This window comes from Apteryx mantelli, chromosome 7 (assembly GCF_036417845.1).
Source record: "Apteryx mantelli isolate bAptMan1 chromosome 7, bAptMan1.hap1, whole genome shotgun sequence".
Classification (NCBI taxonomy): domain Eukaryota; kingdom Metazoa; phylum Chordata; class Aves; order Apterygiformes; family Apterygidae; genus Apteryx; species Apteryx mantelli.
Window position 1 is genome coordinate 18964246 of NC_089984.1, and position 19789 is coordinate 18984034.

At 35.4% G+C, this 19789-nt stretch overlaps 1 protein-coding gene across 1 annotated transcript in view; it reads right to left on the reverse strand.

Moving 5' to 3' along the window:
- Window positions 1–19789, reverse strand: part of LRMDA (leucine rich melanocyte differentiation associated) — a 697858-nt gene that overhangs the window by 287309 nt on the left and 390760 nt on the right. The window contains exons 4-5 of the mRNA XM_067299879.1: window positions 18439–18578; window positions 8146–8272 (exon numbers count right to left, since the gene is read on the reverse strand). Coding sequence (XP_067155980.1) covers window positions 8146–8272; window positions 18439–18578 — 267 coding nt within the window. The remainder of the gene's footprint in view (window positions 1–8145; window positions 8273–18438; window positions 18579–19789) is intronic.

A 19789-nucleotide genomic window follows, 5' to 3' on the forward strand; every position in this document is an offset into this window, starting at 1 on the left:
CTTAAAGGATAAAATCCTAGCCACACTGATCCACTGGGAATTGAAACCAACCATGGCTCTAGCCCTACTGTCTAATATCATGGTATTACATACTATTGAATGGCATTTTATTAAGTAGACTAAAGAGGAAGATTACAAGACAAAAGCCAGATCATACACTTGCGGCATCTAATAACTGAAGTTTCTATAGTTCTGAATATAAAGGGCAGACAGAGAGACAAACATGTAATATGGTTGTTGGTGTAAGATCTTTATTTCCTGTTAACTTTACCAGACAAATTCTTACAAAGGCAAGAAGAGGGGGCGGGGGGGGCAGAATAAAACAAAACCAAAAACAGAGATAATAAGTTGTCACACCAGCTTCTTCAATTAAATGGATATGTTAATGATATACAGTGCCTATTGCCATTCATCAGAGAACCTCCAAGCGTTTTACAAGTATTAAATAAGTCTTACAAAGGGATCAGTTTGTGTACTACTGACACACAGACACTTTTCAGGTGCAAAGTAGCAGCTGGTTAACTAGCACACTGCAACAGTACATAACAGTTAAAGGCAGAGGGTGGAGAAGAATGCCTTAGCAAATTGAGGCTGCAGAGAAGTCCACAGAGGCAGAATGTAATTACCTGAACTGGAACTGGGCCAGAGCTCCAGGAGTAACACCTCTTCCTTATGTGAAAAGTGCATCGGGATCATTAATGGCTGAAAGGACACTGGCTTCATGACAATCGTATACTTTTTTGGAAAGAATAATTTTAGGAAAGAGACTTCACATTTTGTATTCTGTACCTTCAGCAGCGCTATTAGATACTGAAATGCAGTCCACAGAATACCTTTCCGAAGAACTAAAAATGTATCAGTTTTTCAAGAAATATCACCATAAGAACAATGAGCAGATGCCTTTCCCCCTACCCTAACACATCTCTGACCACAAGTGTCTATTATTCCTTCCTGACAACTGGAATTACAGCAGGTTCAACACAGAGAATACACTCCATTGCTATTTCAACAGCTGCATGTTTTCAGCTTACTCCACACTGTTTAAACTTATTGGTTCTCTCTCGCTTCACTGACTGTGGTTCTTTCTCTCTAATCATGTGCCCTGTCATACTTCAAAACACAAAATACAGCAAGAACAATAGACTCCCTTTAACTGTTTTTCAGCTTCCTGGCTCGGGTATCACATGCAAGCTCCTTCCTTTCCAAGCTCTTTATAATTGAGATTCCCATGTTCAACTTTACTATGAAAATCTCCTCCTCTTCCTCTCTGGATGCTGCCCATCCTATTCCCTGTGTTGTCTGCTTTTTGCCAAGCCTGCCTTTCTAGCTCTTTGTCCTCACACAGCTGCCCCTGCAGGCACTTTGAAGGCAACTGTTTACCCACTAGCCTGAGCTGGCCGCTCTACATCCTGCTACTAATTCCACCTTTTCCAGGATCTAGAGCCTCTCCACATCATGCACAAATTCACAGCCACACCAAAATCATGATTATATTTCTTCACTAGGACAATAACCTATGTAGCCAGTGCAACACAGGGCTGCCATTGATCATACTCAAAGACAGCAGGATCTATTGTCCAGTAACTTGAACTGAAGAATGCAATCTATGGCTCCCTTTTATGCACACATTTAATTTGACCTATAATTAAAGGAAATGCAAAAAGAGCTATCATGTATTGCTAACTACTGAATTATTTTATCCACAGACTAGGTATGCAGGCAAGATCCAATCTACAGTAGCACATTGCCCTGTACTTTTATATACTATAACTGGATGTTCACATGTCTATGCATCCTTCTCCATATAGTCTCACAGGTGTCTTCTATAGATCTTTATTAGCCATTTGATGAACCACCAACTTTCTGCTTACTAGTCTAGTACATAAATTGTCAGTCACACTCTTAAGCCCCTTATAGCTTCACTTGCACAGCTACAGTAATTAGATTTCTGATTTCTTAAAATTTCATATCATTAATTTACCCTACAAGCACCATTAGATATGATAGCAGATTCTATCTCTCAACATTGAATCAAGCCACGTCCATACTTTGGCAAATGATCTTTAATGGGATTATTACTTTGGTACTTTCCACAGTAATTTTTGTCGCATTCTAGCAGGCAATCACTTTCACTTGTTAGCATGCTTTTTAAGACTGAACAATAAAGTCTTCTTTTGGAAAAAAATCTCTCGTAATATACAAAATTGAATCTCAGAACTGTGATATGATGCAGTGCTTCAGCAAAGCTCTGGTGAAGGACACCTGGATTTCATAATTATTGGGTCATATTCAATTTACCTGTGAGTGAATAAAAGCTATTGGAGTCCAAGAGTTGCCTTTTAAAACCCTATAAAGTTGTTCCAAAATGTAGAAGACAGTTTTAGTGATATTTTTAAAGTCTCTGAGCAAAGTATTGCTATATTTGTGAATAATGACAGCTCCATTCTGGATTCATTGTGCTGAGTGCTTAGCTCACACACACATACCAAATAGGCAGCTATTACTGCAAAGTAATTATCAAAGTGAGCTACAAATATTCTCAAAGATTGAGCGTAGAAAATACTAATTGATGTTTCAAGGATTAGCTCATACCTGAAAGTTTCTTCTGGTCTTTCTTCCAACTATTTGGGTAATATGAACATACAAGAATCTAACCTTCCAAATTAAATTTAAAAAAAAAAATCTTTAAGAAAATGTGAATCACTATACCAATAAGGAATCAGAAGCCTAAAGAAAAAGTCTAAAGTCATCTTTCAAGACCTTGATCACAAGACCTTCAACACTTAATGTTGGAAGTTCAAAATGCTTTCATTATTTCTTTTCCTAACACATTCATCATCATACCTAATCACTTACAGGCCAAAGAAGAGCCAAGTTCTAGATGTCACTCCTCAGTTTCAGAAAATAAATAAAATCCACTAGTTTATATATATTAAAAAAAAAGATTTTATTCACACACAATTATTTCATAAATTTTTTATCCAGGTACATTTACTTGGTATTTGTTTTGGATAGTGGGATTTGTTTCAGAAAATGGGATTTTAAAACTTAGAAATTCTAAATGACAGAACTTTTATCAGCTTAGTTCTAATGACTACCACTCTTATGTGGCAGATCCTACTCAATAATAGTTTCTTCTAAACCACCAAAGTATTCATAAATACAAGTATATATTCTGGGATTCTTTTCCAATTATTCTTTATTCCCAATATTGATGAGTCATTAGGAGATTGTGAGCCAATCATGTTATGATCTCTTGCATTCAGGATACAGACTTTTCAAACAGTAAAAAGGATACTTCACTGTGCCAAATAGTAGCATGACTTACCTCAGTGTTGTCTCTGAAGCCATTATTTACTACATCACAATCTAGTTTGGAATTTTAAATTCATGACTTTGTTCTGTTTTAGTACATGAAACCTTGACACAATGGACCATAAGGAACTCTATTATGTAGAGGCTCTCTCAGGGAGGCTCTCTCTTACTAACTAGCAATTCATTGGTAGGATGGCTCTTTACACTTCTAAAGCCCTTTGCTCTACATCTATTTTAAGTTCTCTACATTCACATGACACGATTCCCACACAACAGCATGGATAAAAGAAAAAAAAATTATGAGCAACAAAGTTGTTTCCCAAAGGCTTTATTTGTCACCATTTAAAACCTGACCCATTTTCTTAATTTGGGGAGGAAAAAAAAGTACATGAGACATTAGCAAAAATGCCTGGTCTGCATTTTTGGAAGCAGGTAAAATATATATTTTTAAAACTTGATACCTGTTAAATAGTTAAGGACAAAAATGACTAAAATTGCCCCTTATGCCTCATCTGATTTTAATGGAGTTAGAAAAAAGCATATATCTAAATTGGTCACTTTGATAAAATAGTACTTCCTATGTGCTTGAAAATAAAAACACTAACAATGATCCAAAACCAACACTGTAGATTTTAGCTTATCTTATTTCTTAAGCTGCATTGTTAAATATTTCTCTTCATTTTGTAATAAAAAAATCTCCCTCTGCCCTTCAAGTAACAGTGTACGCAAGAATCACATACTCTCACTACATGAAACACAAGCACTGAACTTGCCTTGCTGCTTAAATGGCTCCCTTAGAAAAGTTCCTTAGAAAAGTAAAGCTATGTCAAGTTTTATAATTATAACTTCAGAAGAAAAGAATACATTTGAGGGGGAAAAAAATCAAAACATCTATACTGCCATCTTTTGTTGTTCAGAGCTTCCTTTATACACAGTGGACAAGATCCTCTTGGTATAAAGCAGAGTAACTCCACCCAATATAAAGTCAGTTATTTGGAACAATACCGATGGATACCTGCTGGTGATTTGGTCCAATAGACCTGAGCTGCAAGACCGTTGCATGTGACCAAATCCCCACTGTTTGTTTTTGTCACTATAAATATAACTGATAAAAATGTTAATGTTTAAAACGCAGCAAATAAAAAAAGAGGTTATTGGACAGAGGTGTTGCAAAATAGTGGGAAATTACATATTTTATAAAAATAAGTACATTACCTGGTATTAAGTAATTAAAATTGTATTTGAAGGGAGATAAGATGTTGTGTATTTATTCAGAGCAGCACATTTTAGATATATAAATATCTATTTTATCTACATTTTATCATCTAGATTAAATGAACATTAATACAGACATTTTAATATGAAATTATGATGTGCTTTGATACTTCATTTCATTTTGTTTATTTATAACACATACAATATAAAAAAAATGCAGTCTTCGAATGCAGGATTTTCGAATAATATTCTGTTTTGCATCTTTAAATTTTGAAGATGAAACATTTGGAAGCACAATTCATATACAAGCTATAAACCAAAGGAGGGTACAGTTTTAAATAATTATGTCAAAGAAATGACAACTGTACTCTTTGCAGGAGCAGGGATGAATAATTACAAAGCTGGGACATAATTAAGCAATTTTGACTGTCATATTCTTGAGCTGTCGTTTTTATGTGAAGTGCTGTCATGCCCAGAAACACACTTCACACTGGACAGGCATCTTCCACTTTGATCTACACTTATGCCGGTGAAATAAGGTCATGGTTTGGTCACTCAACAAGGCTTCCTCATCTGGCTCAATGCCTCTTATCCAGCCAGGCTTACATGATTTTTATTAAAATCAGGCATGATACAATGTTCAATATTTTGACAAAAGAAAACATAAACATCACAGAATAATGAAGTTTAGCTCACTTACATAGAGAGATGGAACAGTGCATTGTAACATTAAACTGTTTTCTAATAAATGATTGCATCTTTCCATAAGACAGTCATATCACAAACAGATGCATTTTAAACAAAGGATGAAATGAAGCAAAGCACAAGAAAGTGCAGTGTTCTGTTAAAAAAATATGAAAAAATAGAGAAAAATGAAAGTCTAAAAATTTATACAAAATAAAATATTTATGACTTAGTGATGACTGGTGATTGCTATATACTTTTGCATTTGAGTAAACACAAGCTAGTCAGATGGAAATTTCTTGCTTTTATTCTCATTTTGTGTATTTTTTCTTGGTGGGGTATTTTGCTCTCCTGAGTATTTTATGTCAAGACTAAAATGAAAACAACTCCCCACATCACAGCTTCTTTAGATCATCAATCTGCTTTTTATGCTGAATAAGCCATACTATCTCCTGCTTACCATAATGGAGGGAGAAAAAAAAACCCTTAGATTTAGATTTTTTTTTCTGAAAAAGCAAGCCTGATAGGTTCACTGTAGATTTTACACCTGGCAGAACAATATTACCATGTGATATCCACAAATATGACTATTAATCACACTAACTCTGCTCCTGGCAAGCATATTCTTACATAGGACTACTACCATAGGAGGAGGCAGAAAAGTATTCTCAGGAAGCTCATAATCAACAGGGTCTTGTATCACTAGGTCAACTTCTTAACGAGTTTTTCTGATGCCTAATATAGGGTGCACTGCAGTCTTCCTCATATTTGCAACTAAAGTGTATCTTCTTCTAACTACTTCCAGAAAGCTTAGAAAATACTAATATATTTGATAACACTACCTCCCCATTAAATTTGGCTGGTCAAGCTGGTCAAAAAGCTCAATAATTATTGGGAAGGGGAACTGATGAACAAACAGAGAGCACAAGATTCATTTCCTAAGGAAACCTGAAGGCTGAAGAATAAGAATAATTATATATTCAGGATGTAATATATGATAGAATTTGAAACCACAGTTACTGTGTACATCATCTTTGTGATATATAGGGGAATGTTGCTTGTTATGGTCTTTGACTATAGCTATAAATAGAAATATATACATATATCTGCATCTGTAAACATACATGCACAGAGCACTCTGAGTGTTCTCACACATAAAGAGTTTGCATGCATATATACTGTGAGCATGAATATCCTAGGAAATGAGCACAAATTCAAAACAATCAAAAGAGCTTTAAAATATCTGCTCTGAACCCAATTTAATATTTATTTTAAATTAGCCACTTCTGTAATATGTATATAATATTATATGATGATGGTAATTTTGTAGCACCTGAAGAGGCATTAATTCATGCCATGAAAAAGCATTTACAATGATTTTGCTATGCTAGGTACCATCAGCGATTTGTATCAAACCATTTATAAAGAAAAAAACCCTTCAGATTGGCAATAACAACAGTAAATTCAAGCCTTTTGCCAATTTGCTGAAATAAATGCATGTTTTATCATAAGACTTAGTGGGTAAATAATTCAAAACTACACAAAGTATTAAATTACAGATATAAAAGAAAAAGATGCTATCCCTACCTCTGTGAAGTAATTTACCCTTAACTATTGACTTAAAAAGAGGTTCCATCCAATACAGTAGATTCAAGTTCAAGAAACAGCCTCCTTTTTTCCCTTACATTATTAAGTTGGTCAACTCAAACCACAGACTCATAAATGAAAAATCTATTTGCCAATAAAATTAAAAGAACTTCACCAGATCTAAAAGCTGTACAGAAGAATTATAAAAGCAGACAGTGTACACGTACCACATCTAACACATTTCAACTGTAGAATTTGGCCAGGTTTAGTAAAGAAGGTTTGCTGTGAAGAAGACAACCTCAACAGCTTAGAAATAAATGATTTAATTTATTACATATATAAAAGCTGAAATAGCTAAAGGCAGTGGTAAACAATATATCGAACCTATGCTTATATCAGAGCTGTTAACATTTTAATAGTTATAAATGAATCAGTCTGAATTAATTTGCTATGCACTGCAATTGTAATTGTGATAATGCATTTATCTAGCAACACTGTTTTGCTACCAAACAGTGCATTTCCATAACTGCTACATTATTATTCAGCATTATTGGAAATCTGCACTAAATTATTGATGGTATATTTTAGAGAACAAAACAGCAAACAGAAAGCAAGTAGACTGAAAACTCCACTCAAGTTTTAAGAGATCTCTATCTGCAGCACTAAAACACTTTGTGAAGCTCAGACTGCTGTTACCTTGTATTGATCAACAATGGAAAAAGGATGTAAACTGGAGAAATCACATTCTTATTCTCTTAGCATCAGCAGTATGCAGTATGGCCCAAAGATGATGCAAGTGGTACCCAAAGCTCAGATTACAGAAACTGTCTCTCTAATGTTGTCAACGCTTATTAGCATGACACCACATTAAATAACATCTACAAAATTAGTATCAGCTGGTCCACTAAAAGCCAATAAACACAACAGGTGTGAGCTCTGCAATAGACATTTGTGCATAACATACACGGTAGGAGACAATGTGCCATAAAAATTGCATTTTCCACAATAGCATATCACGTAGTTGTTATATATCTTTAGACAGGGCAAAAATATTCTTTTGAGTTCAGTGACACATACTAGTTGCTTTATTAGATGAAACAGAGGTTAGAAACCAGAAATTTGGTAACACAACCAGTCTATTACCAGATGTAATAATAAAGTGCGATATCAAACTATACAAAACTTACTAAGGCTTTAGTCCCTCATCTGACTATAGTTACCAATCCTACAGTCTAAAAGGTTTTTGTCTATTGCTTTGGTAAAAGATGCAGCCAAGCTTTCACAGTTAATTAAAAATGGTATTAATGAAGCACATGTTGTTACCATTTCCATTTAGTCTCCTACCTTAGCATCCTTGGGTTTAACCACTTTCATGAAGGCACCTCTTACCAAGGCTTCCTCTCTCTCACTCTTGGTTACTTTCCGAGTATCGAGAAATTTCAGGTTTGTCAATTTGTGCAGGACAAAGTATCTGACAGACGGCAAAATACACAAAGTTAAAATCCAGTAATAAATAAAGATATACTCACATATTGAATGACTAAAAAATAGCAGCAATAAACAGCAATGGCCTTTGTTTCCTCTATATTCACCCTTTCCATGGACTCTAGCTTACAGTAAAAAATTCCTATACTTTACTGTCTCAAATGAAACTACTCAAAAGTTCCCCAGGACAATGGATCAAATAGATTAGAAAAAGATCACTATAGATAGTAATGTCCACAGAGGACATACGTGAGATATAAGGCATATCCAGAAATAAAATAAATTGGAAATTGTCTTCTGAGAATTCTTTCTGAGAAGATAGGTGGAAGTTTCCAGTGTCTCAGAGTTGTTTTCACCTGCAACATGGGCTGGAGTTCTTAGAATTACTCAGAAATTCCTTTATTCAAACCAGCAATTCATAATATTAATTTGCAAATACATCTTCAGATTTTTATTACATTTTCCTAAAAACACAATGATCAGCAACATTAAAGACACTATATGAGTAGCAAATCAGGGAGTGCAATTTGTTTCACACCATACATCCTAAAATACACTCTCCTTTATCTTGAAAAGAACGTATGTCAGTGTCCAAAACTCTTAGCATTAAAAACAAGAATCTGTCAAGAGACAGCACTGAGAGTTATTCCTAGGGTCTGCTTTCAAGGACTGGATTTTGATACAGGCACCATTTGGAAGGAGAATTCCAATTTGGTCCTACCTGAGCGACAAGGCTTCCTTAAAGCATGTGGATCCCAGTTCAGGCTTAAATGAAGAAGTATGCAGGTACAGACTACCTTTTTTCAAATATTCAAAGTTCTCATTAGGATCCATGAGTATAGCTATTCTCTTCTCTCAAAACTCAGCAGTTTTTTTAGCCTCAAAGAATACCATTGGCTCTTTGCATGCACAGGGAGAGAACATGGCAGACCAGAAACCAAGTAAGGCACACAACCATGGCAAATGAAAATATCCAGCCACCTCAAGTACATGTTATTTACGTTCAGTCAACCAAACGTGAAGCAGACATTGCAGAGTGAGGAAGTGCCAGACTCTTCCCAGCAGGGGGTAGAAAGGTGATTGATAATATTTCCCATGCCTAGCTGCTTCTCATAAACCTCTAGTCAGTCACAGAAACACTCCTAACCATATCAACCCCTTCTGGCACTGGGAAAAAGAAATCGAAGTAGTAGAAAACTCTGCATAACATACCACAGAATATTTTGAAATGGAACACACTAAAAAATTGTGGTTTAAAAGGTAAGAATTACCTTTTAACACTGTTCTCAAGACCAGATAGACATTTGAAAAAGGTTTCAAGTCTTCCTTTCTACAACCAAGCAAAATTTAATGCTGCAAAGAAACCCTTCAGTCAAGCACACCTTTCCTCTGAGGCAATGGCCTCATAAATCAGTGACACACTCTGAAGTTGTAGACAATTTAAATGTGAATCCTCAAACTATGTCTTTCAATGATGATGATGATGATAATAGGAGTCACTTTACAAAACAAAACATGTCCTAAGACCATTTTTTCAGGAATAGCTCCAGATCTAGGAGACTGACACCCTCCTCCCAGCTTTCCTGGCTGCCCTTGCAGGGCGCTCTGCCATTCTGCTGGCCCTTATCTTTCAGTGGGAGAAAATATATCCATCCTGTATGTTACTGGTAGAAAAGCTCTGATGACAACATATTCTTTCAAATGAAGACATGTACAGAAGGAAACAATATGTCAAGAGCGAAGAAGAGTGAAGCTCAAAATGAGTAAAAACACCCACTAAGTGTAGGGTGAGAAAAGATGAATATTCAGGTGAAGAAAACATCAGTATTAGAAAATCAGCAAATGTTTAATGATGGAATGAAATATGCCATCGAAAAGCAGGCTGCAACAAAAATGACAACAGACTAAGACAGCACTGTCGTCTTTGCTGACTTTGGATCACAGCCCTAATGTCAGTCACTCAATCATTTCAAAAGAGCTTAAAATTATAATAGCATTTCTAGATACAAATGTATTTTTGTATTTTAAGCCATCCTGACTGCACTTCACATCAAACAAAATTAGCACCAGTAGCTGCTAAATCCAAAAATAAAACTAAAAATCCCTACCCATGTAAACTAAAGAGCAAACTACATCACGAGCCAGAGGTCTGGGGTTGTTTTTTTTGCTTTGTTTTTAACTTGTGCTTCTCAATAGGACAAATGCTGAAAAGTAAATGCTATTAAAGTTATCCCATCACTAGAACAAGTTATTTCAGTAATTAAGTTGATTCAAAACATTTATTCAGACTCCTTTTGCTAAATAAGGGATAAAATTAATCTCTATTATACGAATAGTATGTGATTTTTTTCTTCCCAATGGCTGAAGACAAGCATCAGACTTCCTGGATATATTTTAACTAGAAATATGAAGATGCGGCTTCAATCTAAATGTAACACCACTTTGCCATAAAAATACAGGAAAGGATTACCAAAGCCCTGGAACGAACACTTTACAATATCAATTCAACCCTTGTAAATTTAATCCAGGGTTATTTGTTGCACAGAATCTCTTTACCGTGATGTATGACTTAGTTACTAAGGTTATCACAGCAGTATCCTAAAGTTGCATAGTACATAAAACATTTCAGTTAACAATGCAGGGAGGTTAACTCCCACAGATAACCTACTATCAGAGGGTTAGACCAGATGACATGCCTCTGTCAGCTTTCAGGAGCTATTGATGGTTCAATCAGTTTGTTTTGAAGGTAAAGTACAACAAAAGGGCACTAAACTTATTCAAACTGTCAACAGGGACTATCTAGAATGTTGCTTGCAGGTAAGTAATTTGGGGTGTTTTAAGACTATTATCAAACACCGATGGCTGCAGAAACAGACAGCTACTAATAACACAGAATGCAGCCATCATAAAATACTTTATGGCAGGCACTAGGATCTATAAATTGCATGACACATTGCACCTGTTTTGGACTTATAAAATCACTACTTAAGGAAATGCTGTTTAATGAGAAGATCCATCTAAATGTTATATTCAAAGTTTGGAAAGGTTTATTTTTGTTTAGAGGTCGGGTTGCAGCCCCCCTCTTTATTTTTTTTTAATCATTTGGAAACTTAGCACTGCTCCAGGTGCTCTGAGACTGCTGTTACAGGGCTTAACATCTTTGCAGTGGTGTGAAAGGAGGCTATTATCTGTAGTGATGAGGCAAAAGATGAGCTCTGGCGAGAGAAAAAAGCAGGGACACCAGGAAGGTGCTTAGAGACCTATTTATCACTGCCTATAAACTGATCTTCTAATCCATGATGGGCTAAGGAAATGAACTATGTAAGAAAACTTGCATCTTCTTTTCTCCAGAATCATCTTTTCTCTCTCCTCCCCCTGCCACCCTGCACCAAGTGTCCTGTGAAAATAAGCTAAAAAAAGGGACATCCATCACACAAACAGGAACGTGAATCATTTTCAGCAACATACAGAGATGGAAAAAGACCAGTGAATTTCACATTTCATGTTATTTCAGCCTTGGGTAAGTGAAAATGACAATAAAGATTAACAATTCATTTACCAATTTTGTAAGTGTTGCATGTGATTAGCATTGTTTTAACAATTTTTACACAGACCTGTCAAGATATTGGGAAAGGGGGAGAGGCTGGGGGAAAGATGTGCGGAGGAAGGCAGTGAGTGGGGATTCGGCTGCTATGGACATGGGTGAGCGCTGGATGAGCAAGCCGTCCTTTGAAGAAACATGCTGGAATTCAGAAAGGGACAGGACAAAGGCAGCTGCTCTTTACTGAACGACACGATTCCAGCTTTTATATAAAGAAATACTGTCTCTGGATACTGGCTTCCTCTACAGCCTTTAATGAGTCACAGACTTCTAGCCTCAACTCTGCTTTACAAATCGGGAGCCTAAGACTTATCAGTTGGTTACCTTGCAGATATACTCTGTGTATGTTTGTAGTTCTGCTGTGTAACAGTCATTACTTTAAATATAGTCCTTGGGTTCTTCCCTCACCTAAAAAAAATATCAGTGATGATTCACACTATCTTAGGCAAGAGTCTCAGATGTCAAGCAAAAGAATTCAATCCTAATGGGTAAGAGTTCCTTAAAGAATCACATGGCGGGAAGGAAGAAAATCCATTTTAAACATACACAAGAAATTTGTCAGTCCTGATCCAAAGCTTGCAGGAGTAAATGACTTCTATGTAAACCCCTTCTTTTTGTTAAAAAGTTTCTATATTTTAGTAGCCATTTAGGTTCAGGTATATAAATTCTTGCTAAGTTTTAATCAGTTTCTGTACACTACTCATTACTATTAACCAACATTTCCAGGAAATATCTGTTCTAGAGCTGCGAAGACCGTAACAAGAAAATCACATAATGTCATAGCATCTATGGGCCTTAGATTCATTTGTTACCTCCCTTGGAAAAGCAGACAAGTTTCAGAATATGGTTGGCCTCGTGATACTGAGAGATAATGGCATCACCCTTGAGCCACACAATAAGAAAACCTTAAAAGTGGCAATAAATTATTTTGGGAAGAATGTTTCATTTTCTCCTACTACTATGGGAAAAGTATAGCAAATCTGGATATGTTAGAGTTTCAGAGAAAACAAACTCTTCCGCTGAACCTTTAGTGAAAGACTGTGGTAAGAGCTAGATTGTGTGGAGTCCTTTATTTTGTCATCTATTTTTATTGACAAAAATTGCAATATAAAACTGTAATATAGGCTTTAAAATTTAAGTTTAAAATACAAAATCAATTAGGAACTGCAAAACAGAAAAATATGCACCCACAAGAATGCAGAAATATCTAAATCTCCCTGTCTTGTGAGTGCAGCATACTTTTTGTTTCAGAAAGTTTTTACACCTTCATTTTTCTATTGGAACTTTTCAATGCTTCTATTACTGCATTTCCTCTTCAGACAATCACAGAACAAAAAATAATATACCTATTATGAACTTTGAAGGTCTGATTAAACTCTCAGTTTGCATTACTGAAAACTAACCTGAAGCTGGCAAAGTTACATCAGCACAGAAGAGGGGAGAGATAACAACACCGGCCAGAAGGAACGAACAGACAAGTTTATGACACTGAATGGGATTCTCTCCTGTAACTGTTTCTTCTGCACCACAAAAGAAAGTTTAAACATCTCCTCTCTTCCCCCCACCCCAGCAAACAGCAGATAGCCGGTGGCAGAATTTCCGTCTGCAACAGACCTCCCCAAATACAGGGATAAGGAAGCCAGGTCATGCCCTTAAACCAGTATCTTCCAGAGCAGAGGGAGAGCGTGTTGGCATAAGGCCGTTGGAGAGTCACAGAGCCGGCGTGCAGCCTCAGCACTGCCTAGTGACAGCCGCGTAATCCTGAGGGGTTCTCGGCTCGCTCAGAAATCCACATCACCTCCCAATGCCTTACCCTCCTCTGCTCCACCCCAGCGTAGCAAACAGCTTAAGGAAATTTGAAAAATCTATCTCTAGGCATGTAACCACGATTGCAGTTACGCTTTGACTCACTGTGTAAGTATGGACAAATCGGGGTATTCGGGACCTCAATTTATCTAGCTGAAAAGATATTATAATAGTCCTTGCCCATAAATCCTTACACTGGCTAATCTCAGATGGAAGTTGTGGGGCTATTTGATGTTTATCAAATAGCTTTCTGCTTCCAGATACTGTAGAAATGACAAGGCCTCATGTAAACAGCAAGATTCACAGATTATACAGTTACAAGGGAATGCCCTGATCATCTCATGAAGTACATAAAACATATCACAAAAGTACCTCAAACTCCAATCCCACCTGCTAAAAGGGAGCCTCAACAGTAAGTTCAGTGATATTAACTGAGTCATTCATGTTATTTTTATTAATGAACGAGGCCTTCTAGTCTCCTCTTGCTTTTTAAGTATGTATTTATGTGTTTATATTACCACCTAAATTCAATAGCAGGACTATTTAAAATAGAAGAGCAGGTTCTGTCTCAGTTAAAAAAACCTGCAATTAAGCTGAAAACGCTATAAGAGGACTCAGCATTTCACAGAATTAGACCTATGGGATGGGAATAGTTTATTTTGCTTGAAAAGTTAATCTGTAGAAAATTCATGCACTACTTTTCTTACTGTTGTATCTTAAGAGGACTTCATAAGGTTATCACTGTTTGCTCCCCCTGCCAAAGATAGCATATCTAGTATACCTACTTTTAAGCTAATTTAAAATAAACTCTGGCATTTGTTTCCACTTGCCCTTGTTTCCATGTCAACAGCACTTAATGAATGCACCATTCCAGGAAATGTCAATAAGGAGCAGAGAAGAATGAGCAAGCACTGAAAACTTCACACATGGCATACATCCTTCACAGTCATATCCCTTTAATGAAAATAGGTGAGGTCACCTGCAGTATTAGCAAGTGCTTTGTAATACATTCTGACCCAGATGATTTTTCACAGTTCAGTAACACCACGTTTGAAGTTTTCACTGCAAACAATACACCCACAGGACGGACCAAGTGTGGGTACAAGAGAAGCAACCAGCAATTACTGTGTTGACTTCTGTTACTTTGATCTCCAGGTCATGACCTTTGCTTTCACGCAATCTTCAAAGTAAAGATTGTAGAATAGGTTATTTTAAAATACACACTGTTTTGCAAGCTATTTTTCGGTGTGTTTGTTGCTTCCTGTTTGAGCCAAAATGCTTTTAAATCTTTCCTATCACCATTATATTACATATGAAGGAGCAGTCCCTGGAACTTTCCCTTGCCCTCACTCCCAAAATCCTCTCCAAAATATTCCCTCCCAAATATTCTTTAAAAATTTTAAACTAAACTTTAAAAAAAATCATAAAACGTAAGAACTTACAGCACAACATTTTTCACAGAAAGAAACTAAATAATGATGAGAAAAAAGTACACGCTTTTAAAATGAACCAAACAAGTTTGATTATAAAAATACCACAGAACAGAACTTTCCATTTTCTTTTCCTGTCCATGCAAAAACCTCAGTAATAAACACAGAAATGTTTTCAACAATTAGTTCTCCTACACATTTGAAAGGTAAGGAAGAATAGTAGTCAGGGAAAAAAATTACTGTTTCTCTTTGATTCTTTTTTTTTTTTAATCTAAAAAATAACCCATTCAAGTGTAACTATATTTCTTAAGTAAAAATAACTACTTTGAGAAAAAGTCTCAACAATGTTTTTAGGTATAATACTTTTCTAATGAAAACCTTCTGAAAAGCATTAGCATTAAACTTCTGTTAGAAAAGACCCAGCAATGATCCAGATCATAACACCTTGACACAAACATAATTTTGTACATTATCCATGTAGTTATGATAAAAATCTTATTATTTTTCAAAGATTTAGTATACCATTTTATCTCTGTTATTAATAATGTAGTAGATCACTAAAGCCAAAGTTTCTAAAAATTTGATTTTCCACAACTTTTTAAGGTTGAGATTTTGGGTTTTATATATCTTTTCAGCTTGTTGAAATGAGAAGATTAAGTAGAGCTTTGATTTCTAGCACCTTCTTTTTCTGGTTGAGGAATTAAATAGCCTGAACTCTAATTGAACTCAATAGGAATAAAATTAAAGCCCAATGAAAAATGAAGCTGTGGTTTCAATGGTCACTGAAAAAATTTACAAAAAGAAGTTCCTATTCAGAACAAAGCAAAAAAACTTAATGTTTTTGGTAAAGCAAAATGTTTAAATTATTGAGGTTCACTGAAATGCACTGTTCTGTCATTTTTTCATGTGGCAAATCAAAAAAAAAAATCACATTAAATAAGTTATTTCAACCCCTGAAAAAAATAAGAAAATGCTGAAAGTGGACATTTCAAATGTTTGCTTTGAGATTTGAAGTAATACATTTGATAAAATATAAATACTTTCACACCCAAGAGGAGCTTGCTGCTGCCAACTGCACAAGACAAATTTGTACATCTAAAATACTCCAGAACATACTTAAGTAAATGTATATTCAAAACTCTAAATACCTAGCAGTGTCCTTTTAATAAGTCCCATCTTTATTCATACAGGTAAATACGTTCAGCTAAGATAAATACATATGCCATTGGGTTTTGAGTATAATATCTTGCAAACAAATCGTATATAATATAACAAATAATTATGGAAAATGATCAGGAAGCTCTCATAGCAGCAATATCATAAATCATTCAACTAATTGGAAGTCCGTTCTCCTTTCTAAGAGGAGCTTTAATTAATCTAGTTTATGGGAAAAAAATACCCAAGTTTTTGAAAGATTGAGGGGAAAGAAAATGGAAGCAATGTTACAGTTTCCAGCAGATGCATAAATACAATCACTTCACACTTTTGACACAGAAGTTTGCCACAATGTGACCTAAAACTACCTTGACCTCCCTGAAATCAACATTTTGCATTGAAATGAAACAACCGACATGCTTGATGTATGGCTGTGTGACATATTATAAATATTACATCACATAACCACAGAGGATGTCAATCAATAATAAATTTTTTTCAGACAGCACTAAATGAACCATGGGTTCTTGCCTCTGAATGGTTCCTTTAAGGTACTACTTTCGCTTAAATGATTAATAGGAGACATATTGTCAGAAAACATACTTAAAGTGAAAAACAGTAAACTGTAGAAATATCATTCATTTTTTAAGCAATTCCCTAGTGCAAATGTCACATAAATTTACATAGAGACAGCACTATTACACTCCTGTAAGCTGGATGGTAGGTATACCTTCCACTTAAGGGTGAAAGCAATGAGAAAGTATATTGTTAAATCTAGGCAAACTTGGTAAAAATCAAAATGCTACAGCTATGCTGAATGAAAAAGTTGGATTGTTAGAAGGTGAAAATCTTTGGGCTAATGATAATCTAGAAATCCTTCTCAAACTCCAGACTAGTGAATACAGAATATTCACACCCAAGACAGCTGTGCTGCTGCCAACTCTGTGAGCACAATTTCAAGCTATGGCATTTACTAACAATCAACTGCAGCGCCCAGTTCACCTACTTTCCAATAAACCTGCTTTCAGGCTCCTCTACTTTCTACTATGTTTTAAACTAACTCCTACAGAAGAATTTGGATTATTTGAAGATGTAATCAGAGTTTTATAATATAACTCTGAATTTCACGGATGACCTACTAACAAAAAGAAAGCTCAGTCTCTGCAAGGTTGGCAGCATACTGACCAATGCTGCTTGGCTCTGACTTGCCTCACATAGAGCCATTTTCAGCCAATGTGGAAAATGCCATTAAATGAGGACTGAAATCTTGTATCAGATGCGACTGAGAAAAAGAAGCTGTGATGACATTGTGTAGAATTTTGCTATAATTAATGTCTCACTTGCCTAAAGGTTGCAGCTTCAAAAAATTATGTCACTTCAGCAGACGTTCCATAAGTCTTGGATCTATACTCAATCAGTGATCATCAGTCAAAGCTATTTTTATCCCCCACTCCACCCCCCCACCCCCAAAAGATCCTTATATGCATGCAATTAAATCTCAGCAACATTTCAATTGAGCAGGTAATATTTTATCAGGCTTCCATATTAATTTCCAGATGATCTTTTGTTTAATCTAGCTCATTAAAATTACATTATAGAAGTATATATAGACAATATATAGATATATATTACTTATATTGCTTGTTTGATTTGGTTCTAGACACTAACTTCTCTGAGTAAAAAAGCAGAATATATAAAGAAGTGCTTTCTTCTGTGTTTCTTAACAGTGTCTTGATAACTATAACATAAGAAACATATTTCCATAATTACTTGTTAGCAAAAGACAAAGTAACTGGTTATCTGAGCATAATGATTTTTTGACTGTCACCCTTCTTGTAAGTAAATGTTGCCTTACTCTGGCCTTAAAGAAGGAAAGGTCATAGGTGCACACATATGAGCAAGAACATTCAGGAAAGCATATGCACACCTGCTCAACTCAAGTACGTTTGGTACATTACTGAAACATTTCTTGAAATAGTGTTCCTGAGAGTGATCTCAGTGAAATGTGGTTATTCAAATTTCTAGGTGTTCATGTGGCACAGTGATTTCGGTATAGAAGGAGTAGAAAATGTTGTTTTGGGACTGAGTTGGGTTTAGTTCAGTATTTCTCCAATATTAAAAATGACTTACCTTATTATATTTACAAGTGAAGATACTAACCTGTACCTCTGGTAGTCATCTTCATCCTTTTCTTTGCTGACCAATTCATTTGGGCAGGCCATGTTTCCAAGCAAGCTGAGATACTGCAGTGAGGGCACAACTTCAGCCAAATGATCCAAAAGGCTTTCTAATTCTGTTATGTGTCAAAGGTTGTGGGTTAAGGATTCAATGACATTAATGAAAAAAGCATTTAGAGTTGCATCACTGCTGATTTAAACATACATTTCAATAACTGACAATCAAATTTAGTATGGCACTCGGGAAAATGTCACATTAATTGTTCCAAGGGCAAACAGGGATAAACTTCAGTCAGTTTTTTGGCATGGAATGAAAGAATTTGGCTGTTCTGTCATTCTTTTCTCCTCCTTTCTTTCCTAGGTGGTTCACTACAAAACATTAAAACTTTGACAAAATGATGGATGCTGTGTGGTAAAATGGCTAGCAATTGCTGAAGCCATGAAACTTTTCCAGCATGGAAACAAACAGTTTCACAGCACATTCATCACTAATATATTCAGTCCACTGGAAAATGAGTTTAAAAAAAAAAAAAAAAAAAAAGAGTCAAACCACAACAACCCACTTTCACTCCTGGAATATAAATGCTTTGAGCATCACAGCAACACGTTCATAATTACTCAATTAGTACACGTGAATAAATGTTTCACTAAACTCAACTTAAAGACTTCAGTGTTACAACACATAAATATTTTACACATGAAGCTTGAAAGTCCTGTAAAGCATAAATTTTTTTATTAAAACAGCCTTATATTTTGGTGTTGATGAACTTAAGTACGTTCCTCAGAAAAAAATGTATTAGAACAAACAAAGATTAGAATACCTTTTAACCACTGGAAGACTGGAAATCACAGCTTAGGTTTAGGCATAACAACTATATTCAACCAATTGCACACTGTTGATTAAACAAACAAAGCAAATTACTTTATTAAAGTATTACAGCCACTCTGAGAGAATCTTTCTATATATCCTCATTTACTTCAATTTACACGCAAAAGAAAAGTGGTGATTCTCAGGAAAGATGCTGTGTGTATGTGTACATAGTCTTTAATGTTTAAAAATTGACTGGCTTGACAATAGTGATAATTATTCAAAACCATTAAAGGCATTTCAGTGCTCTGTTCTCATCCACTTCTGCTGTTACAAACCACAACTATTGTTTTAAATCCTCAGTTCACTTGTGTTGCTATTATTTATACTTGATTTATGTGTTTCTGTTATCTTTGTTATTTTTAGCTGATGGAATTTACTTTATTTCTTCACCTCAATATCTTAAGGGCAACAGAAGCAATACAAAATGGAAAGAGCAGCTTCACTGTTAAAAATGTGGTCTTCC